The 15,426-nt window shown below is 37.9% G+C and overlaps 1 protein-coding gene across 6 annotated transcripts in view; it reads left to right on the top strand.

The window, feature by feature from the left end:
• The first annotated feature begins 4,778 nt into the window (after window positions 1-4,778).
• GTDC1 (glycosyltransferase like domain containing 1) overlaps window positions 4,779-15,426 on the top strand; it is a 265,867-nt gene continuing 255,219 nt past the window's right edge. For all 6 annotated transcript variants that reach the window (XM_044913280.1, XM_044913279.1, XM_044913278.1 and 3 more), the window contains exon 1: window positions 4,779-4,957. In XM_044913280.1, coding sequence (XP_044769215.1) covers window positions 4,779-4,957 — 179 coding nt within the window. The remainder of the gene's footprint in view (window positions 4,958-15,426) is intronic.

Raw genomic sequence — 15,426 nt, 5'->3', positions numbered from 1 at the left:
AATCAATTTCTCATGTGTGTGGGATTAAAACCGTTAATACCATCATCACTGAAACCATACCTTCCTACAGCTAATAGCAGTAAGGTGTCTGTGGAATATATTAATACAACAATTCCTCTGATTTAAAATTATTACTTGGTATTTGGTTGGAAAATTATTTGAATATTATAAGTAACTGAATTGACATCATATATGAGGGCTGATTACAGGTTTCTAATGTGACTTAGGTTTAGCTTTAAAAAAAATCCACATGATGTATGTATACTTAGCACATCTTTTTCAATAAATCAATGGCATATTGCAAATTTCCTTTCTCTATACTGTCAAAAAAAAAAAAAAAAACACAAAAAGCAAAACCTATGACAGCAGTTCTAACTGTTAGAGGAGGTAGACCAAAATGTAGTTCACCTTGAAAATGGCTCAGGGAATAAGGAAATTGGGTCAAGCTTAAAATAAATGCAGGTACAGTGACGAAAAGTTTTAATAAAAATTTAAAAATATTCACAGCCTTGGTTTCGGGCTACTTTTGTTCTTGGTGATCTTATCAATGCATTATTAATTTTTAATTGAGATGACACTAATGGCACTTTTTCATTTTGGCCAAAATGCTTATGTGAAATATTTTTTGTGATTTTTCACTTTGTATCCTCTTCTAATTGTAAATATAAAGTTTTGGAAAGTCAGACAATTCTCAGATCATTTGACCTCTGGTGATCTTAAGTAGAGTTTGAAGTGGTTTAAAATTCCTGTGTCATAGCTATCACTTTGACTCATTTATATTGCCAATTTAATATTTAGCATTTAACCATGTATCATTAAATCATAGTATTGATAATGAATTAAACTTTCATAAAGCTTTAATAGTATAGTAGATTCTCATTCATCTGGTGTCACTGGGGAATAAAATATGCTGAAGAAATGAGGTGTTTTTTTTTTTTTAACTGAAGCTTACTGGATTAAGCAGAAAAACTTAAAAGTTAAAGTTGATAAAAATTTATCTGACACACATTGTATGCTCTTTTTGGGAGCAAGAATGGATTGGCCATTAACTTTTCCTTTTTTTTTTTTTTAACTTTTTTCTTAACATCATAAAATACTAACATTCTAGTGTCATGCAGAAAGAACATGGGCTTTCTGATTGGAATTTGTTCCCTCACATAAGAAGGTTTTTTGTTGTTTTTTCCTTTGAAATACATGCCACGCCTCTAACTGATATACTTACTCAGTTTCTGCGGTGCTAAAGTTTTAACCCACTTATGGAAGACCTTTGGCTGTGTATAGGCTTACCTACCATCTTCTGGCAAACACCCGGCTTGGGCTGTAAAGGAGACCTTTCCCTTGCTTAGGAGTAAGCCTTTCTGTGTTCAGGACTGCCACTCCCAAGCACTCACTCCCTAGTAGCCACTGGTAGTGGTCCCTGATGTCTGTATTCACCGTTGCTCGGTGCTCGTGAGCATCTGTGGTGTCAGAGTGACCACCTGGCATTTTCTGGGATTATTGCTAAAATGAGCAAATAGTGCACTCCCTTTATCTTTTAGCAAATTCCAGCATAACAGCAAAAATTCTTTTTAACAAAGTGTTTTTGTTTTTTTTTTAAACCTCATGCTTGTTTGTTTCAAGCAGTGTTTTCTAAAAACTCAAGCACATTAAGAGTATTGGCACTGTTCTTTAATATGCTGTAATGACATTTGGTTTGAATCTTATATTTAAAAATCAGCTTCCTCTCTTTTGCTTGCACCTAAAGGGAATCGTCTTTCTTCCAGGTTGTGCTTTAAGAAGACTATAGGGAAGAACACATTTTCTTCTTGCCACAGAAATTGCAGTAGAAGTAAGTAGGGGAACTGCCAGGATATGTCTGTCTCCACAAAACAAGCAGAACAAATTTCCGTGAATCAAAGCCACTAAGTATAGTTTTCAGAGATGGTAGGACATAGTTACTTTCCCCAGAAAAATACCCAAAATGCAGGCACACCCATTGGCCACTAGAAAAATGCTCGAGTAAACGCTAGTTCAAACCTGTACATTTCACTCTTCTTACTGAGCTATTATAGGGGTGGAAATCTACTATAGCTATAATCTTTTTTTCCCCTTTTCTATTTTTCGACCTCCCACATGCTTGGTGTTCAGTTCTGCTTACTGAATGTCTTGAATCTACAGCAGCACCTACACATACTGCCTCCACATTGGCTTATGGTTTGCAGATAACTCATGATTCAGACACATAAGAAACATCTGTAAATATATGGCATGATATGTGCTCTAGATTAATCATTTAAAAGGGCAAAGGAATGAAGAATCAGAAAGCTTTTTTTCCCTTCTAATACTGATGTTGCTTTCTTTGAGGTTATATGAATGAAATATTCTTTAGAGTGGTTTAGATCACATCCTATTACTTGGGGAAATAGCTCAGGTCATTTTTATAACAACCTTTTAAGGATATATAGGGCATATACACCTTGTCATGATTAGATCAGAGGAAATAAACCAAGATAGAGATAACTGATGTGATCTAGTAAGCAAACTAATGTTAACTGCTTTTAGTCTGTCTTGAAACCTTTGATATAATTTTCAAAATTGCCTTATATTGGTCTCTCAGTTGACTTTCTAGAAGTTTCCATTATTTGAAGGATTACAGCTGCCATTTTGTTAAACTTATCTTACTGAACTTTGCATTTATTAGAGATGGTCTCCAACTGGCCTGAAAAAAGCCAAGCGTCTGCATAGCTCAGCCCCTAAGCTTACTTCTTCCCAGGTACCTGTGGGGGTCTCACATTCTTATTTGAAATACAAGCTGCTGATGAAGAATGGGTAACACCTACCACACTTCAAATGCATGTGTGTACCCACCTTTCCCATCTATCTTTGATTGAGAGGGGGCAGTGATTGAAAATTACTGATTTTAAAATGCAGGAGGATTCAAAGATATCCTTTTCCCTTATGTAAGGTGATTTATACTGAAAATAGGAGGGGCAAAATGTTACTGTTTGTTAGTTATTATGCTTCAATTTTATCTTCACAACACACCTCTGAGGTTAGTATTGTTATCCTCATTTTAAAGAAGGCAAGACTGAGTCCTACAAAGTTAGGTAACTTGTCCAAGGTCACACAGCTAGGAAGTGACATTGCTGAGCTTCAGACTTGTATCTCCCTAACCCCAGAGTTCATACCTTTTCCACCTGAGGAACACTGCTTCTTATTTTGTAGATAAGTGAAGTATGTATTTGTATATTTTTCTTTAAAAATGCTCATTGGAAAATTCAGACATCAAGAACTAAGCTTTTTTTCATTATCATATCATATCATATCAAACCATATCTTCGAGAACCATTTGAGACTTTCTCCTTTGAAATGCAATTTAAATAGGCATTGGTTTGAACAAGGTAAAGTACAGTTTTATTAGTGAAAAGCATCATTGAGGGGCACCTGGGTGGCTCAGTCGGTCAAGCGTCCAACTCTTGGTTTCGGCTCAGGTCATGATCTCAGGGTCATGACATTGAGCCCTGTGTTGGGCTCTGTGCTCAGCATGAGTCTGCTTGAGATTGTCTTCCTCTTCTTCTCCATCTGCTCCTACCCCTGCTTGCACTCTCTCTCTCTAAAATAAATAAAATCTTTTTTAAAAAAGCATCATTGAATTGTTGAGACTAATAATTTTGTGGAACAACATTATTAAGAGCAATATGCTGTTTAATGAGTGGTGTTTACTTAAGTCATAAAGGAAAATTCAAACATCTGGAATATTTTTTAAACAATGTAGTATTTATGTACAGAGTGATATTTCTTCCTTCTTACAGGAAATAGCATATAATTTGAAATGTATATGGATGTTTTTTTATATTCACACATATATTTTTATTTCACTGACCACTTTAACAAAAGTCATATTATTAAACCAAAAAATTGCTTGATAGCTAACTCGCTGGGATGAAAAATCTACCATGTCTTTAATAACAACATTACTTTATCCCTTTTAATGGGATTGTTGTTTAAAGAAAGGTTGTAGAAACCTTGCTGGTTCATAGGTATATAGCTTACCCCCCTTTTTGGGTCTTCCTTTGCAGGTGGGAAATTGGTGATAATGGGGGGGGTGGTCAAGGTATGTGCAGTGTCTCAAGAAATTGTATCCTAAGATTTTTAACATTAGAGGATTGAGATTTGAATATGAGTGTACTTTCTTTCTAAATATGGATTCACTGGGGGCAGTGATAGCTGGTGAATGTAAAGATGAATTAATGTGAGAGTTACAGAATCAGAGAATTTCTGAACTGGATAGGGCCTTACAAACAAAGGGCTCTTGGGAGTGGAAGTCTTAGGAGATGACTTCAGTGACTGTCCGAGAGTAGTAGAGCTCTAGGCCAAGCCACTTCTGTGGTTACTGAGTCAGGGTCACAGCCATTCCAACCAGGAAGTGAGTGATCACAGCAGAGAGGGCTTTAAACTTCCTGGGGCTGGAGAAAAAAAAAACCTGAGTCATTTTGGAAGTAATCTTAGGGCAAGAAGAAAACAGAAATCAGAAAAATAAGCATCCTTTATTTCCTCTTGTTAACACAAATGATGTAAAAATACTGATTACAAAAATATAAACCTTAAGTGTTATGTACTTTTTAAAAAAGTGGGATGCAGCATATTTTTAAAAAAATTAAGCGTCTGTAAATTATTTGCTTTCTGAGTGTAATATTTTAACTTATTTTTAAAAAAATCTTTATGCACACACACATACATATGTTGGAAAAATATTGTTTTGCTTATTATTTAGAATCTGTGAAGGCTTGAAAGGGCCCATGAGTCTTCTCATCGTTGAGCCGTTCTATGGAGGGTCCCATAAACAGCTGGTGGATCTGCTCCAAGAAGAGTTAGAAGACTGTGTCCTTTATACCCTTCCTGCAAAGAAATGGCATTGGAGAGCACGGACATCGGCTTTATACTTCTCCCAGAATATTCCCATCAGTGAACAGTACAGGTAATTGGAGCTTGGGCTGCACCTTCAGTCTGTTCTTAGTGTACGTGTTATAAGAATGTTGCTTCTCTGTTGGCATCTGTGAGATTTTCTCCAGCTATGAAATTGGTCAGTATGACTACAATAGACCCAGCAGAGCAGGAGAGTTCACTTACGCTGTGAGGACAGCTGGCTAGATGAAAAGTGGCCTCATTTGGAACCTTCAAGCCTTTTCTCATTTGTCTTGTGATGTTATCACATGCATGTGTGTGGGTGTGGATGACATTTTTTGGCCTGAGAGGAAAGTTGATCTTGGGCACATTTTTTGCACATAATCTCCGGTGTCTCTTGTAGTGAGTGTGCTGTTTTCGGTTAGTTTATTGTGTCTGCTCTGTACTAGGAGCTAAGGTTGAAAAGGCGCATGTGACCATGGTCTGTGCCCTTAAAGCTTTAAAGACTATTGAGGTAGAGATGGACTTGCAGGTGCAATGTGAGCGTGAAAAATGGAGGAGTTGATTTTGACTGACAAAGTGGAGGTGGCTTTATAGTGCTGGCAACCTTTGCTTAGCCTTCAAGGATGCATAGTTTTGGGCACACAGGACTCAGTTCTGAATTCTGATTAGTTAGGAAGTGGGAACTAGGGATACGTCATAGAGATTCTTTTGGGACACACTAGAAAGATGAATGAGAAATACTGATGACGTTTGATGGTGGACAAGTAGAATACTGAACATCCCTACCTCCTTATTCTCTATTGCTGTATACTTCCTTGTGTCTCCTGCTTGTTAAATAGTGGGAGATTATCCTACTGTGTTTTATAGATCTGTTCTTCTTACCGTTCTGGGCCCTTCTGTGTAAAACTGCATTGGTTTAAGCAGCACTGGGGAGTGCAGGCTGATAAGTAATGGAGGTAGGGCAAAAGGATTGTTGGAGGAAGGGCACATTGTGGGCTGGAGCACACCACATCTATCTGTTGCTGCTTGTAAGGTGGAGCAGTCACAAGGGAGACAATGGCTTGGGATTTAAATGTAGGTTGCTGTTCTTAGTAGTAATTTGGGGGATTCAGAGAATCCCCATACACCATTTGGTGTATGAAAACCATGCATCATGTCTGAGCATTCAGATTGTCAGGTGGAATAGCAGTGAGCACTCGAGTCACTTTGCTTAGGATTATAAAGGTAAAATGCTGTTTGGGGACATATTAAGAATTTATTTTTCTAATCTAAAGTATATTTTTACTTCCATAATTTAATGTTTTGTACTCTGATATCACTAAGTGAATATGGTTGATGGATAGTATTAGAAATTTCAATGAGGGTATCAATATAAAACTTTTAAGGGCAATGATAAGACTGTTGACTGTTGTGTTAAAATATGACTATTTATGGTTGCTTTCACATCTCATTTAATTGTGTTTTCATGGCACCAATAGTATTGTATTACTTAAGGTCAAGTAATCCGGTTGACTTTAGGGCACATTTTCATTTAACGTTACCATTTGATATAATACATTTCTACAATGACTTGAACATTGAAATGAATCATTTGTCTGCTGTTAGAATTCATTTTGATTATGCAGTTTTTCAGAATGAAATTACTGTATCACAAATACGTGTGTGTGGCGAGCATGCATGCCAGCACTCCTGTGTGCCGGCTTCTCCACTCCGTGTGAGGCCTGAAGCATTTTGAGGATAAACATCACAGTGCTCGTTGAAGCAGTCTTATTGGGGAGGTTGATTGCTGCAAGATTGTGATGTAAAGTTTTACTCTCTCATAGCTACAACATACAGGTCCTAACAGCAGTATCTAAGATCTTTCAAGGTCAGTCATCTAAGCTGTGCAGTTAACTGCATTAATCTAATCAGACTTCACTAAAAGATATACCTCACCAGTTGGACCTACAGTTATATTTGACCAGTGATAACTTATCTACTCTTTTTGAATACTTTTGGAAAAATAGCAACAGCTTGAAAACTTAACACTAAGTTAAAAAATATGCTCACCCAACCCTACATTGAAGTGCAAGAACAGTCTTTTGTTACCCCAGATAAATCTGATCTCTGTGGAGACTTTTAAAGATACGGAAAGTTTTTGCTTTCCAGTTAGTTAACTCTCTTTGTACACTTGGCAGATGAAATCATCACAATTCAGAAAGCACCAGTATTACGTGCTATGCAAAATTACTCTGAACAGGTAGGGACTGCATCTGATGAGAAAGACCCTGAATGTAGGTACACACATTATTTTTCTCAGCTTCTGTACATACAGTCATTATTGTTATGAGCTTATTATCCAGAAAATATTTTATTACTAACAGAATAAATGCTTCAGCCTAATTACTCAGTTTGATTCTGCTTTATCTTGACAGCTAGAAGAATACATCATGGGTCACATTTGGAGCTGTTTAATTTTATCATAGATTACAAAAGCTCCATAAGTTATTTTTCCCCAAAGTAGTTGGTAATGATTATTCCTTAGGTTACATTAAAATTTTGCCTTCTGGAAACCACGAAATGCAGAAAAATGTTTTGAGGATGGGTCTTAAATTTTATGCTCTGAAATGTATGAGTCATTTGTCCCAAGATTAGCATTTTGACTTTCTTAGGTACACCTAGACTAGGCATTAAAGATATTTCATTCATTTTTTTCTTTACCGAACTGAGACAATCACTGTTATTTAAAATGATTTTTTTTCGCTCTCAGCTGCTTACAATTAAATTTTTCATTCCATCCGAGGTATTGTAGCAGATTCTGGTCATTGGCCATGTAACAGCCCTTCTTTCTTGTTAACAGAATCACACTTGTCTTTGGAGTGGCTAAGTACCCAGCCCCTGGGAGTGAAGCATGATTGACTTGAGTCGGTTATTATGATCCCGTTCTCTGCCCAATTTTCCCAACTTTCCTTGCAGTTACTGCTGGGCAGTCACTAAGTTTTGGCAAATTAGATTTAAGTGGATGACTTCTGGGGATTCTTCCAACAAAGTTTGTTTTGTTTTGTTTTTAATTATGAAAGGAGAAAGCCATTTTCCTTTCCTGCATTCGACAGTGGTTGTGATGTCTGTAACCGTGAGGTATTAGGATGAGGACAAAATGCCCGGTCTGTGAAAAATGGCTGATGGAAGTCCGGAAAGAGCCTGGATTAGACTTCCATTTTGAGCTCCCTAGTCACCTGAAAACCCTCCATCTCTAAAACATCTAGAAATGATTCATAAAGTGTAACAACTTTCCTTTTAAGTCCCTAGCTAAGCGAAGTAAGAGAGGATCTGAAGAAGGATCTGGAAATTATAGTGGTAGCTGGCCTCGAAGCTGGGGTTGCCTCATTTTCATAAAGGGACTGGTTAACTTAGTTGTGTGACATTCTGAAATGAAATATTGTGCAGCTCTGATCTGAAGTAGGAAGATTTCTGTGTACTCTTCATGGGAACCTCTCCAAGACATTTTCTGTGACAGAAAGTAAGGTGCCAGACAGTGTTATTGGGTATTGTCTTTGGTATAAAGAAAGAAGGTGATAAGAACAGAACAATGGAAGAGGACACTGGAAATGAATAAAAACAGTGATCTGAGGATCACTATGGCAGAGGATGTCAGTGCCCACGCATATCCCTGCGACCTTGCCCTTTCGGTGCTCCCTGGCCTGCTTCCCATGCCTATGTCTGCAGCTCTTTGCGTGAGGGAGCAGCTACTCTGCCGGGGCACAGTGGGCTGTGAGCAGCCCTCCACAAATGATCTTCACCCCTCGGATGAAATCACTCTGAAGTGTGTGCAGGAGAGAAATCATTAGCAGAGATTCCTGAAAAACCCTGTAAGTCAGAAAATGTGCAAGCATAATTCTAAGTAACTCCTGGGTCACAGAAGAAATCATAACGGATATTAAAAATAGGACTGAATCATAATGAACATATTGTATATCACAATGCGGGTTATATCTAAATTGACAGCCACAGCCACGTCGTCTTTAATAAATTTATTTTTGTTATTTTTTAATTGTGAGATGCAAGCCCCCTAAAGCTTGTGGCCCAGAGCAGGGACTCTTTTACTTGAATCTAGGAGTAGTATTGGGAAGGAAAGAATAAAAAGAGTGAAAAATAGTGAAGTTGAAAGCAAATAGAAGTGGAGATGAAGAAACTACTAGGTACTTTGAGATAATAGATAAACACACATGATTTTTTTTTTTTAAAGGCACAAATAATTTTTGGAATTATGTAGCTATGGATCTGTGGATATGGCACAGATCAATAAAAGGGGAAATGTTCTTTTAATAGTTTTATGTCAATAGAGATGAAACTACTCTCTCTCTTTCCCTCTGTCAAATAAATAAATAAAATCTTTAAAAAAAAAAGTGAAACAGAAAGCCTGAATGGAATTATAATCATTAAAGATGCTGCATTAGCTAAAAATCGACCCACTATAAGACGGAGGCTAGGTCCCTGAGCAAGGTTGGTTCACTGCACTGGGGCCACCCTGCCTCCAGACTTGTGTTATGTGAGATTGAGTGTCTAGTTTTTTAGGTTTTCTGTTCCTTGTAGCTACATAAGTCCTAACTGTTTATAAATATTGATTATCATTATGATACCTTTTCCTTTCCCACCCCAACCTCCCCCCCCCCCTTTTTTTAATGATCAAGGAAGGGCAAGGAAAGCAAGTAGTTAGATAGGAATTAAATGGAATGAAAGTTCAGTTTGGTTAAGCAATGCCTACAGTGAAATTAAAGCTTACGGTGATATGTGGCTATTGATAATTCTGTTTGATTTGCCATAATCTTTAATGGTACCATGATTGTGGCCTTTCACTAAGCAAGCAGGTTCTCTTTCAAGGAGTATGTGAATTTTTTTTTTTTTTTTTAATTTATTTGTCAGAGCCAGAGAGAGAGCGCAAGCAGGGGGAGCGGCAGGCAGAGGGAGAAGCGGGCTCCCTGCTGAGCAGAGCGCCTGACTTAGGGCTCGATCCCAGGACCATCCCAGGACTGTGGGGTCATGACCTGAGCCTTCGGCAGATGCTTAACCGACTGAGCCACCCAGGGGTCCCGAATTTTTTTTTTCTTAAATTCCCTGTGAAACATTGAATGTAACTTTCTTTGGGAAGATGAACATTTTTAGCTGATATGAATTATCTATATATGTTTGTTGTTTGTAGCTAGCCCTTGTGAATAAAGGTATGCCTAACTAGTGGGTATAGGTGAATTAATACAGAAGGTGGTAGTTTCTCAAACAGTTCTTTTGTAAATTAGTAATATAAATTTTTCTTTGCTTGACAGTTATGTCCTGTTTTGAATTGTTACCTTTTGTGAAAAATATAACTTGCTGAATAATATATTAATATTTTAATCATAAAAATGCTTTTATTAAAAGATACCTTTATTAAGCGTCTGCCTTCGGCTCAGGTCATGATCCCAGGGTCCTGGGATCGAGCCCCGCATCCAGCTCGCTGCTCTGCGGGAAGCCTGCTTCTCCCTCTCCCGCTCCCCCTGCTTGTGTTCCCCCTCTCGCTGTGTCTCTCTCTCTGTCAAATAAATAAATAAAATCTTAAAAATAAATAAATAAATAAAAGATACCTTTATGGATAATGTAATATTATTTTCATCATGAAAACGCCTTTTTATTAGTGTGTGACGTACTTGGGAGTATAAAAGTAAACAATGACTTAATAAGAATTTGTAGGTGAGTGAATTTATAGGTAAGTTTGGTTTAGATAGGGCAGTCATTTTACATCTCTGTAGTAACCAGAGCAGGATTTCATGGGGTTAAGTGATAGTAATAATAGCTAACATATTGAACACTTACCATGTAGTAGATATTCTACAGTCCTAGAAGCTTGACACGGTTTTCCTGGTTTTATGGAAGAGGAAACTGAGGCTTAGAAAGTGAAGATATTTGCACTGGGTTACACAGCCAGTGGTGGGTATTTGGTTGGAGTTCAAGTCTGGCCACCTGCAAAGACCATAGGATGTTCTTTAGAAGCCCATGCTCTTAATCACTATGCTATCTTAATTCCCTGCCCAAGCAGGATAAACTAATGAAGGAAATTAAACCTAAGTACCTCTTGATTAAAAATGTATGACTAAATTTTACTATTAGAAGTGGCTGTGTGCTTCTTCTGATCTTGAGAAGTATTATAGTTCTTGAATCTTGTTGGAGACTGGAGGTTGGAAACCAGGAGCCTTTCTAGGTCTGGGACTCTGATGTTCTCATTTTTCCTCAGGGCATTTGCTCTTTAGTTTTTAGCCATAGAAATTATAAGTCATTTGAATTTTCTTCTTTTGAAATCCAAATAAAAAATGACATATGATGGATGCTGTATTAAAATCACAGGGTAGACTCATAAATACAAGCATAACATTTTTTAGGATGTTCACCTGCAGTCCCAAGTTATCCTCAATCTGGTCTACTGTGAAGTTCTCTACTTGGTTTATGAACTTGGCTAGAGGCAGCATTCCAGTACTGCCTAGCTCACTTCCCTTATAACATTACCAGTTGTATGTACTTGGGATTTGGATGATGTTTCCACACTATGTAAATAATACTGTCATTAGGTGTAACGTAGCATCCCATAACCTCACCAATATGTGACTGCACCATTTGTGAGAATTGGCCTCGAGCTTCCCCATCACTGTTTCCCACTTCACCGGCTTCCCTATCATAGGCTGCCTAATTATGGGATTCTCTTTTGGTTTGTTTTCCTATCAACCTTGCTCTCCTATCTAGACAGTGCACAACACAGCTTTCCAGAATTTGTATAGTGCTTAGAGCTTCCTCCACAATATTTCCTCTCAGGGAAATCTCTTCTGCCTGACAGTAGTGTTCAGTTTAGCCATCTGGACTTTATATTGAAAACGCAGCTGACCACAACACTATAGAAAGAGAATAATCCCGCAAACCAAATAATTACCCATTAAGTCAGTCTGTCTCTCTGCCTCTGTATGCTTTCTCTCTTTCCTCTCGCTCTCATCTCTCTCTGCCTCATATCCACACACACACACATGTGCACACACACAAATGATTACTTTTAATTACTCTAGCAACTTCTTCACTGCAAAACTGTAAATTAACCCTGTTACCACACTTCCTAAAGTTTGGTTTTCATGCTACATCTTTTCCACTTTTCTTTATATTCCTTTGTCATTGCTCTTGAGAAGTAAAATATCCCAGTGTCAGGAAAAAAACATTTTTCTTGTTGTGGAGTTTGTAGTTTATGCTCACCACAAGCTGCTAATTCAAAAGTGTTTGTGTAGGTAGTAGCTTACATTGTGAAGCCGCTGCTTCCAAGGAGTTAGGCACAGCAGTGCAACTTCAAGTGCAGTATGGATTTTTCATATCTCTTCTAGCTTATTAAAACAATTCACACATAAGAGTCTGTAAACGCCCATGTAAAGGTATGTATAGATATATGACATTATTTCTAAGAGACTCTGCATCTTAAAGATTGTTGGTTAGGATAAATCTCCCATATATTTACCCTTTGAAATTTGACAGCTCTATTTTAAAAGATAAACTGGATGTTTATTACACTTTTACAGAGGAGAGAAAAATCATTATTTTTAAGGAATGAAATAGAAAAGGCAGAAAATCCCCAACACCCCCAGATGGGTACAAGAGGTACTATTGTATAAAAGAGTTCTCTGACTGTAAAGTCAGGGCCTTCATAATTTTGCTTTTAGAAGCAACATGCTTATTTTTGACCTAACAGTCCAAACTGTGAGTCTGATCTTAGAGTGCTTCTAATCTAGTTATTTTTGGGTGTTGAGTGTCTTCATTAGGGTTTATCTCCATGGCATGGGAAAAGCCTTTAGGAAATGAAAGGCATTTTTCTTGTATTTCCATCCCAACATTTTTTTGAATTTATTTGTATTTGAGAAAGTTTTTCTGCTTTTATTAAAGTCTCAGTCAGTGACAATATGTTTTGCTTCTGGAGCTGTATAGGGTGTGCACAGATATTAATATCTCTGACTTACTGTGTTTGGAGCCTCTAAAGCAATGATGCAGATAGTCTGCTACTCTGCCCTTCTCTGAAGTCTCCCCTCTTAGGGAAGCTTTCACGTTTGCCTCCTTCCTTGAGATCAAATGTGGCCTCCTAGCTGCCTTTGGACACGTTGTCCTATCCATTGAATGACTAATTCTTGTCCAGCTGTCCTTTGTTTATGCTCTTCTGTGGTTCACTCACATGATGGACCTGCTGGTCTCCTGACCAGCCGGCCCACAGAGAGACGCTGTAGGCGGAAGGCAGGAGCTGAGTCAGGCGTCGTGCTCACAAAAGAGCATTCATGTCCCTTTCATCCTTCTATCTTCCTAAAGAACAGAATCTTATATTCTAGTGAGTTTCTTCCTGTAAACAGTCTCTCCTATATTTCTATTTGTTCACTGTCTCATGCTAATAATAAAAATGTAACACTTGCCCATTTTAGGAGAAGCTCTAGGTGACCGAATATATGAAGTGGAGAGGACTAGGGGTGGGGTGGTTTGGCCAGGAACCCCCCCAGACTAGGTATCTTTTTGCTCTTTTCCAAGCTGGTTTCCATTTTTTTTCCCCATCAACATTTATTAAGGGCTTTTGCATTAAGAGACAGTGCCCTTCGCTAGCCCTGGCGATGTAAGACCAAACGTGGCAAATTTGGACACAGTAAGCATCTAAACTGTTGACCCAAAGAATGTTTAGTGCCTTTATCCACTTGCTAATACTCAGAGCCCTGAGGGAATAATCCCTGATTGAAAACATTCAGTGGCTTTGTACCGTGCATGTAAAAATCCAGAGTACACACCGGCTTTGCTGGGCCCTGCGCACCTCTGCAACCTTCTCTCCACCCCTGTCATCTCGCTCATCTGCTGTAGTAGTGGCAGGGGACTGGTTCCCTCGCTCTGAAACCTCGCGCTCTTTCCTGCCTCTGCTTGTTGGCCTCTTAGCCGGCAGCACTACCTCACGCCCGCTCCCTCTACCCTCTGCTTACTTTTCCCCGTCTTTCAAGTCTGAGCTAATATTTCAGCTCCTCAGAGAGACCCTCCCTGACCACCATATCAAAACCAAGCCCTCGTATTTCTGTGTTCTTTTTCTCTCCTCTGTAAGAGCATCGTGATTATTGTGTTTGTTTGATTTTTTTTTCCCTTTTTTTCTTCATGCTGCACGTTTCCAGATGATAAGTGCCATATTTGTCTTCTTTACCCAGGGCCTTGCAGATAGCTGTTATTGAGTCAGTATGGTTGAATGAATGATTTCATACCTGTGGTTTGAAAATGCAAATAAAATGTGGCTGTAATTGACTTTGCTAACCTGCTAATTTTTTCCCATTTTGGGCACTCCTCCTTTCCCGTGTCTAGGGATATCACCTCTTCTACATAGGAACTGCTTAGAGACATTTAAGGGCCTGTGTTCCTCAGTTTTGTGGGATTAAACTAAAGAATTCCATACAGTTTACTCACTTATTTTTATTGGGTTATATTAATCATATGGTGAAATCAGTCATTGTCCATTATGTAAATTTTGATAAAAGAAAATATAATTTTCTGGAATTTCCCCTGTATAAAAGTGTTTCTAGGAAAAAAAAAATGTTTATCAGTTCAGGCAACTTTATAGAATCTGGACTGTACCTGTGATGTTTTGTGAAATTTCACGTGATTGTATTTTAAGGCTTTTTAATTTTGGTTGTGGCCACCCATGAACAGTGTGGCCTTTTAATTTATAGTGTGGAAACTATGGGATAAATGAGAGATTAAAATTTGGCCCAAAGATATATTTTGCTTGGCCACTACAATTACTTAAGCATTTTTAATTTTTAATGCTTTTAGACAAATAGACATTCTTTGTGTTGGTCACAATAGCACAACTAGTTGCCATTGATTTATACTAGTCTGCTTCTCACATTTATGTTACTTAACTGATCTGTTTAGGCCTTTGTGTTTGTAGCCTCTGGCTTAGAACTTGCCCAAGAATGAATTTTCAAATGATCTTAAAAAAAAAAAGAAACATATATTTTTAAATGTTTAAATGTACATATACATAATGTTTAATGTACATATACATAAAATATACATGTTTAATGTACATATTTAAATGTACATATACATAAAATAATTTACTAAGAGAATATAAATCACTTGTCTTTGGAAGAAATGACATATTATACTGCAGGAACCATCAGTCCTGGGTTTTAATCTCAGCTCTGCCATAAATTAATTGTTTAGCATTGGAAAAGTCACTTTTTAACCTTAGAGTCTTATTTTTTCACTTGTAACTGAAGGTTTGGTTTTATCTATTGAGTTCCATGAAGTCATGAAAAAGGGATTAAAATCAAGATCAAGATTCAAGAAATTTGGGGGCATCTGGGTGGCTTAATTGGCTAAGCGTCTGCCTTCGGCTCAGGTCATGATCTCAGAATCCTGGGATTGAGCCCCAAATTGGGCTCTCTGCTCAGTGCGGAGTTTGCTTGTCTCTCTCCCTCTGCTCCTCCCCACCACTCGTGCTCTCTCTCTCTCACTTTCTCTCTCTCAAATAAAATCTTAAAAAAA

This window comes from Neomonachus schauinslandi, chromosome 3 (assembly GCF_002201575.2).
Source record: "Neomonachus schauinslandi chromosome 3, ASM220157v2, whole genome shotgun sequence".
Taxonomy (NCBI): domain Eukaryota; kingdom Metazoa; phylum Chordata; class Mammalia; order Carnivora; family Phocidae; genus Neomonachus; species Neomonachus schauinslandi.
The sequence above is the reverse complement of the archived record's forward strand: the minus strand, read 5'-3'. Positions and strand labels throughout refer to the sequence as shown.